Genomic DNA, 9,240 nt, shown 5'->3' on the forward strand with positions numbered 1-9,240 from the left:
TCAAACTTTGCATCTACGAGGAAGAAAATGATTGTAACCCTTGAATGCAATTAGATTTAGAGGAGAGTGCAGTTTTACCAAACCTGTCAATTGCTACTATGATAGAGTGGAAATGGAGATAGAGAATAAGAGTTTAGGAAAGAGAGGAAGTGAAAGTAAGAGAGAGTGAGAGTAAGAGAGACAGAGAGAGAGTAAGAGAGAGAGAGAAAGAAAGAGAGTGTGTGTGAGAGTAAGAGAGAGAGAGTGAGAGAGAGTGTGTGAGAGAGTAAGAGAGAACTGTGGGAAGTGACCTCACCTTCAGCCCTGAGGGTGAAGAACAGGCACGCTCCCAGCAGAGTGATGCATGCTGGGATTCGGGCCATCCTGGTGCGGTGGAGGGAAGGTTCCGGAACCCTGGCGCAGGAGCCGAGCGTTCCCGGCGGGATCCCGTCCGCCCCGGCGGGGGTGAGTCCACGGGAGGGGTGTCTCACGCTGTCCCGGGGGTGCGTGGAGAGCAAAACCGACGTACGGGACAGGAAGGGAGGGGGCGCGGGCAGGGGGTGAGGGGGGGTGGGGGGAGGAGAGGAGGGAGGGAGGGGGGTGTGGCACTCAGAGTTTAAACCTCCCTTCTCACCAAATCTTCTGGTGCTCAGCCCTGTAAAACAGACAGAAAAAAGGTTTTCTTTAGGATTTCTGCGGGAAAACTGAAATCACATGCTTTAGTAAGGCAGTGTCACAAAGCTGGGCAGGTCCCCTCTTCAAAAGAGGCAGTTCGTTCGTCTTTTAAAATATGCCACTTGTAAATGTAAAAAAGTAAGACGAAGAAACCTAAAAAAATAAAACACACAAAACTGTATACGCTTGTCTCCCCCACCTAGGTGTCCTCTGATCAAACCTTGTGACAGTAACACCATCGCCTGCGACATCACTGAAGTGCAGACCGCACAAAAGTTCCAAGCGCTCACTCAGCGAATAACGACATCCTCTAGCACACGATCATCGCATCTTCTGCACATTTCACACTGCTCACAGAGTCCTTCACAAAACTGTGGAGTAAAATATCGCTGCTCGTATCTGACGCATAGTGGTCAGTACCGATATCCTCGGTTAGGATGTGATGTTGCCGACAGAAACGGATGATTTTCCAGAATGCAGCTTGAGAGCATCTGTTGGAATGCCAGACCTGGCAATCAAAAACAAGCAAGATTGAGCTTTGAGGACAAAAAGACAAAACTAATTGATTCAGGAAGAAACACAACATGCCATCACAGCTGGTTGTTTAGCTCAGGTAAATGGAAGTCGCGCTTGCGATGTGTCACGCTGGCTTGGAACATGGTCGTTACATAATGTTGTGTAAAATGTTGTGTAAGTCGCCCTGGATAAGAGTGTCTGCTAAACGCCTGTAAATGTAGTGTAATGTCATGTCTCCCCCGCTTTAAGTGGGGGAATGTTGAGGATGAGGCGACGGCCTATTTGCGCAAAAAACTCAGGAGTCGCGTGCAACGACCAGAAAAAACCAGCCGCCGTGGAAGCCGGACGAGAGACAGGTAAACTGCTGTCACGGCAACACCAGGAGGGGCGTCTGTGAGACACGCTCGGTAAAGGACGACTCGTCTTACGCAGCTGCCTCAAAGGGAAACTCACTGCTGAAAAAAAGTGTTACTCATCAAAATGACTTCCATCATTAAATGGATACCTGTATCACAATAAACACGTTTTCCCCCGCAAAGAACGACTCTCAATCTCGCCGAGCTCATCTGCTCCGAGCATCCCCATCTGACAAAATAAAATTACACAGCCAGCCTTTCATGCACATGATTCAGGCCTGATTTCAATTCATGTTTCTCTAAGAAAACCGTAATTGGAGTCCGACAGGAGAGGAGAGATAGGGCTCCAACTTAAAACAGGGAAAAACAGGCAGAGAGACAGAGGCTGTTTCTGTTGAAGACCGTTGGGAAGGCTGCTTTTCTCTTCTGTGTGTGTGTGTGTGTGTGTGCGTGCGTGCGTGCGAGTGTTTTTATGTGTGTGTGTGCGTGCGTGCGTGCGTGCATGTGTGTGTGTGTGTGTGTGTGTGTGGATGTGTGTGCCTGCGTGCGTGTTTTGATGTGGTGTGTTGCCCGTCTATGCCCTCTTGTTTTTCTGCAGGCTCAACCCCCCCACCTGCCCCCGACCCCTGTCAGCCTGGCGCTATTCTTGACTGGCTAAACATGTCCGAATTATTTGTTCTGGGATGTTCCGCAATTACTCGCGTTTGGCCCCGTCCAGCGTTAATAACTCGATGCGTCTGTTCTCAGGCAGCCCTCCGCGCTCCGTCGCAATTAGTGCTCCGGGCGGCGATCGGGGAAGGGGGACAAATTAGTGGCGGGGCCTGGCCGGTGTCCGTCACTTTCGATTTGCACGAGGGGGACAAAGAGGCCTGACCTGTGCCCTACTTTTCACACATCCGTGACTTCTGGGTAATGAGAGAACAAAAGGGGGCTTCCTCAAGGCACAAGACTAGCTAACCAAGCACCCTTGGTGAGGTGGGCTGGGGCGGGTTTTGGGGGTGGGAATGGGGGGCGATTCTGTGCCCGCTGGGACAGTGTGTCTGCAGGGGTGCGTGTCGCAAGGGGGACAGGGGTTCTGGTGTATCTGGCCGTGAACTGTATGCCGTCATGGCAGATCCAATGGCAGACACACACAAACCCACAAAAACACACACTCCCTCTGTGGTACCGTGGCAGGACCATATGTACATCCACCCATACACACACACTCACAAACTGAAACACGCATGCACAAACTCAAACACGCACACACACGCACACAAACTGAAACATGCACACACAAACACCACACGCACACACAAACTCAAACATGCACGCACAAACACCACAGGCATGCACAAACTCAATCATGCACACATACCCTTTCTACGGGACACACCCTTTGTTGCGGGGCCAATGCTGTCAGTCCGTCCAACACTTTTGGAGTCATTCTACAACCAACTCCCAAGTACTCCCTTCCCAAAAAATCCCCAACACGCCACGCATCGGCGCGCGCCCGTATCGAGGTCCTTTACACTCCGCACAAAAGCAGTCGGCCACAGTAACCGCCTGTTTTCCCACCCTCGGCTGTCAGGAAGGAATTTGTTCAAGTGAAAAGAAATTAACTTCTCCGGACAGACGGGCGCACGAAAGGGAGCGGGAATCCAAGGCCCCGGATCCTGGCTCCCAACACCCTCGCCAGGAAGAGAGAGGGATGCCTTGTCTCTTCCCCCCCACCCCCCCCCCACCACCACCCCCCCCCCACCGCCCCCACCGCGGCGTGTCGGGACAGGCTGCTCAGCGCTCAACTCGTGAGCCCCCCCCAGGCCAGGAAGCGGAGCGCCCCCCCCCCCACCCTCCCCAACGACACTCGTGCTACCCATCCATAAACACACGCTTTCTTTCAGCACGCACTCGAAACACACAAGCGTGCCCCACACAAACTGCCAAAATGCAGGCACTGTTACTGTCGTTTTTAACGGACACGGCGTGAGGAGAGTTCATTTTGGCTATTTCTGAACACAAACAAGCCGTTTGTGAAGAAGAGAAAGAAGAATTTTTCCAAGCCGAGGCCAAACTCTGAATCCCTGCTTTAGCTGCCACAGCTACTTCGATGAGCGGGAAGCCAAGCTCCTCCTCCGTGACAGACCCGTAAGGAGAGGCGCGCTCATCTTACGAAAACGACGTCGCCCTGGCGACCGCCCGGCTCGGCGCTACGGCCGCGGAGCTCGGTCATCGAAGTAGCGGTAAAGCAAAGAGGCCTTTCGTCTCCGAGCCAAGGGGAAGCCAACGTTAAAAGACGGAGCGTCGATGATCGGGTTCCACGGGACGTCAGAGTCCTGAAGGCAAACCTCTAGGACACACCCCTCCAGGACACGCCCGTCTAGGACACGCCCCTCCCGACTCACTTCGGCCTGATGAGCCAACGAGCTTTAATAAACTGGTCACATGACCTCATCATAACACAGCTTACCTTTAGAGTAGCACAATATAGCACAGGCTGCTATACTTATATTACATCCTGCACTGTGTGTGGCAAAGCACAGATCGCTCTGCTACACCCTTACAATATCATGCACTGTGAGTGGCAAAGCACAGCTTGCTCTGCTACACCCTTACAATATCATGCACTGTGTGTGGCAAAGCACAGATCGCTCTGCTACACCCTTACAATATCATGCACTGTGAGTGGCAAAGCACAGCTTGCTCTGCTACACCCTTACAATATCATGCACTGTGTGTGGCAAAGCACAGCTCGCTCTGCTACACCCTCACAATATCATGCACTGTGTGTGGCAAAGCACAGCTTGCTCTGCTACACCCTTACAATATCATGCACTGTGTGTGGCAAAGCACACCCCACACCTGATTAGTTACAGATACAGTATATACACTGTACAGTGTGATAACACAGAGCTCACCCAGAAGAACATTTACATGCCAATTTGAATATAGCGCAACACAGCCCAGATTACAACAGAGGACACTGCCAATTTTAACAGCTATGTAGCCTAAAAATTATTTTCGTCAAAGTATCTTTCAGTCGAAATGCCTTCAGTTCTTCAAAAACATACAGACTACACAGCCAAATTACACAGAATTTAAGACATGCATTTAAACCAACTTCAAAAAAAAAAATCATGTTCATTCGTGAAATAATCACGTTACTCAGAAAGTGTTATAACAAGCATCCCAATCAAGTTTGGGAGTCTGTTTGAACCAAGTGCTGAACAGACACGGCACCAGGCGATGGCGAAAAGCCACGTGTGGAGCAAGAAAGACCTTAATTACTGCCAAACATTCTGTGAAGGCATGTTTTGTTTCTCACCATCCATCGTGCACTTCTTTAAATGGGAAAAATGTGCGGTTGAAAGGCAGAGAACACCCACTGGAACGAGATGCAGCACATCACTGTACCCCTGACCTAACAGAAAACAGTCAAGCCACACAGTAACAACCATAAAATGTTATTTTTAAATGTTAATTATAATTATATTCAAGTTATAATTAAAGGCAGACGTATCACATCCCTCGATCCACGTGTGGATTTCTATAAACATGAAGAAGACAAACACTCCCTCACTTGTAAGGCTAAATGACAGTTGTAGATGATGCGCACAAAATGGCTACTTAACTCCGCCATCGTCCAAAGACGACGTCCACGACAATGCGCGAATCACGCAAAAATCAGCCTCTACGTTACCTTCCTTACGAAAGCCGCCACGCGGATCTGGGGGGACTGGCTCGGGTCGGCAAACGGGCCGTGCTTTCGGCTACCCCGGCGACGGGTGAGAACGCGAAGAGGAGCTCGAAACGTCCCGGAACTATCCCGTCCGGAGGAGAGGTCGTCAATTTCGCGGCTGCGGCGCTAGGGAAGCCGCCAACGCTCCGCGGTTATCCTAAAGTTCCTTTCCAGACGGACACAAAGCTGCGCGGATGCCCCCGGGGCTTCTGGGAAATCTCAGCGAAAGGCTTCTGCTCCTCCGCGGGTCTCGAAGAACCCTGGTCTGCTCTGTGTCACCGGGCTCCCACTGGCTAATTCGCCGTGTCAACGGTCGCTCCTGACCGGTGGTTTGTGGTTTTAAACGTCCAATAAAAAAAAGAGAGAGAGGTAAACACAGGAACCGCAGCTCGGGCCACTAGCTCTGGTATGACAGTTATGGCCAGACCAAGGACCAGGACCTAGGCACGCTCCCGTCACCCAGCCCGTTCAGGACCGGGACCACACACAGCCTTGCGTTTCGGGAGAGGGCACGCGGGAGTCCAAGGACAGCGACCCTCCGAAGCGTTCGGACTCAGAGCACGCGCCCCGCTAGCTCGGGGGACACCGCGCCGCAGGCAGGGGGGAATCTCCCGGATCTCTCTCTCCTGCTGGCCGGAGAGCCCAGACATCAATGAGCGGCAGAGAGCCTCGCCACTTCCTCTGCTCAACGAAGGCGGTAAACAAAGCCTTATTACCAAAACACAGGAGCGCTGCACTGGCTGAACCCGGCGGCTTCCGTGTTGAGAAACACAGGGCCCCCCCCCTTCCCCTCTCCCTCACAACGCTCATACGAAATGCTAATGGGATGCTAACGAGATGCTATCGGGACGCTAACGCGACGCTACCGGGATGGCGGCTTCATTCCACACGCAATGCTTTGCTGTCAACGGTGGGAAAACGGAAGGGTCTGGGTCTGTGGGATGAAGTCAACGCAAACACGCAAACACTGTGGTGCGTGCGCGCACGCTCGCATACGCATGCATGCACACACACAGACGCGCTCACACACGTCACGCACAAGCAAACAGACACGCAAGCATGCGTGTGCAGACACACGCAAATCGGGCAGGACACAAACAGGCCCCCACTCTCTCTCACACACACACACACACACACACACCCCAACCCACAGCACAGCACTCTTGTTTCTCAGTGATCTTGGCCCTGCTCCCTGGCTCGTAAAGTGAAGAGTGTGTGGTATGTGTCTCTCTCTCTCTCTCTCCCCCCTCTCTCCCTCTCTCCCCCTCTCTCTCTTTCTCCCCCCGCCTCTCTGCAGCCCTTCCAGGGGCCCCTACTTGCAGCAGCCCCTCTCTCTCTCCCTCTCTCTCTCTCTCTCTCCCCCTCTCCCTCGCTCTCTCCCCCTCTCCTTCTCTCTCTCCCTCTCTCTCTCCCCCTCTCCCTCTCCCTCGCTCTTTCCCTCTCTCTCCCTCTCTCCCCCTCTCCCTCTCCCCCTCTCCCTCCCCTCTCTCCTCTCCTCTCTCTGTGTGCAGCACGCCGCCCGGCCCCACACGCCACTCCAGGCCTGCCAGACTGTGCTGCAGACTTTCTGGCTCCAGCGCTTTTGTCTGCTCGGCTGCTTCGCGCTTCGTCCCGGGCCGGATTAGCATAAGAATACCGAGCGGCGCAGCACCCCCCCCCCCCCCCGCCCGCCCCCCCCCCCCCCCCCCAGCGCTGCCCCAATCCTCCTCCTCCTTCTCCTCCTCTTCTTCCCTCCGATCCCTCCTTCACTGCTCCCATGGCCCCCCTCAGAAGGACCGTAAGACAGACAGACAGACAGCCAGAGGCAGTGCGCTTAACAGCCAAACAGTGCTAAACCTTTTTAAACGGCCCGACGGGCCAAAGCTCTGCTGTAGGGTTCAGCGCCCCCCCCCTCCACCCACCCCCCCACCCAGGCCGGGGCAGAAAGCTACACGGGAACGTGTTTAGACTCCTAAAAACCGCTGGACGCGTTTAGACTACCAAAAACTCTGCCGCACTCGTTGCTCAACACGGGGAGAGTGATGGAAACACACTGTGGGAAGGCCTTCCTTTCAGCCCATACAAAGGCTGCTACTTCTGCCAAGAAGTCACAGACAAGCACACACACCTTTCCAAACACACATGGACATACTGAGTCAAACAAAAACTTTTGTGTTTTTAAAATTTATTCCCCCCCCCCCTTCTCCCAAGAACTTCGGGACACAATTCAAATTTGTTGCATCCAGATGGGATTATGCAGGAGATTTCAGGAAGAGGTGTCCTATCCAATAGGTTCGCCATGCAAGATGGAAGAATGAAATAAGACTAAAATTTGACCTAATTTGTTAGCCAAAACAAGGATAACTGTGTGAACTGCCACACCACGCGGTATGAATTCAAAACACTGAGTCTTTCTGTTCGTCTCTTGTTAGAAACGCACCGTTTCAAATAAAAAGATTAATTTTGAATACTTCAAATAACGGCGACTTCAGACAACGCTGGCATCAGCTGTACATCACCCAGCGGGACTTCTGGCCACAGCAGTGGAAAGGTCCAGATATCCAGCCGGTCCATGGGGGCCCATCCATGCGCTGGAACAGCACTTTAACACGATGAGCCACACAGCAGCCCTGCTTGCGCACAATTAAAGCCCTTAATGCAGCGCTCTGTAGGCCAATTATTCTGACAGTCTGTCTACATTTATTTCTGTGATTTTGTTGTTGGCTGCGTTAGCCCCCATTTGCCAGGGCTACGTGATGATTCCACTGGAAAGATGGGAAACAGCAATGCATTTAAATTCGCTGACCATGGAAAACATTATTATTTTTCTTTCCACGCCAACTTCCAAGTTGAGCAATACGGGAACATGGAGCGCATGCACACGCACACGCACACGCACACAGGCCTGTCTTCGGTTGCCAAAGTCCCAAGCTCATTCCAATAACACACTAACATACTACACGCTACAATCTAAACCCACAGCCGTCCTACACGGCCCAGCCAAAGACTTCCAGTAGCCTTCAATTGTAAAATCAGGTCAAGGCAAAAATCAAAAAAAATAAAAAAAATTTTCAACTTCAAGAAAATGAAGTTTTTATTATTTCAGTTTTTTTTTTTTTTAAAACAGACCGGCGTTTGATGTGCCATTCCCTCACAGGCCCGTATTTCTCATAAGCGTAACCGAAGCCAGGCAGACGGGGCCACCCAGGCTCTGCGGCTCCCTCTCAGAGAGACGCACTTAATTACCGCCGCTGGGGCTAATGCAGCCTCTAATATAGCGCCGTTCCAGAAGCACATCTCCAATAAAGCCCTGGCTAATGTCAACAATAATTACCAGCAGCAGCGGCAGCGGCAGCGATGAGGCGAGCCTCGCGGCGACGCGTGAGAGAAAGGAACACGTAGGCCTCCGCGCCCGTTCGCGGTTAGGACGGGCGGACGGTGGACGGGCGAAATCCGTCCGAATCCACAGGTCTAACAAGCACTCGGAAGCCAAAACTCAAGGTTTGTTCAAAGCAAGAAATAAAGCTTGCGTCAGGGCTGCCTAGTTTCGTTTTTTTCTCCCGATATTTTTATTCATTTATTTATATTTTTACTGAGGTTAAAGCGAAGAGCCACAACTGCCCTTTGTTTTAATATTCCAAAAATTCTGTCTCTGCTAGTAGGGCCTCCTGGTGGATAAGAGGCAGTGGGGGTGGGGTTGAGCGTCAGCCAATCAGATCAAATATAGGCATTAAAACTCGGAACATCAAAACCTCCAGAGACACCACCACCCCCCCCCCCCAACAGACATACGCACACACCTGCACACTCAGACCCACACACACACACACACACACATTCATACAGCCACACACACCCACACATACAGAGACACAGACATACGCACAGACATACACAAATACAAATGACTCACATGATCACAACCCCTTCCAGCTTCCAGACACACAAAACTCCTGATAGTGGGGGTGGAGTAGGGGTAGGGAGGAGGGGGGTGGGGGGGGGTCAGGCCAGAAA

The 9,240-nt window shown here is 52.1% G+C and overlaps 1 protein-coding gene across 1 annotated transcript in view; it reads right to left on the minus strand.

Moving 5' to 3' along the window:
• The window catches only part of bmpr1aa (bone morphogenetic protein receptor, type IAa), an 8,807-nt gene extending 8,263 nt beyond the window's left edge, over positions 1-544 (minus strand). The window contains exon 1 of the mRNA XM_035399939.1: positions 296-544. Coding sequence (XP_035255830.1) covers positions 296-362 — 67 coding nt within the window. The 5' untranslated portion in view covers positions 363-544. The remainder of the gene's footprint in view (positions 1-295) is intronic.
• Between the last annotated feature and the right edge of the window lie 8,696 nt (positions 545-9,240).

The sequence above is a fragment of the Anguilla anguilla genome, chromosome 18 (assembly GCF_013347855.1).
Source record: "Anguilla anguilla isolate fAngAng1 chromosome 18, fAngAng1.pri, whole genome shotgun sequence".
In the NCBI taxonomy this organism is placed as follows: domain Eukaryota; kingdom Metazoa; phylum Chordata; class Actinopteri; order Anguilliformes; family Anguillidae; genus Anguilla; species Anguilla anguilla.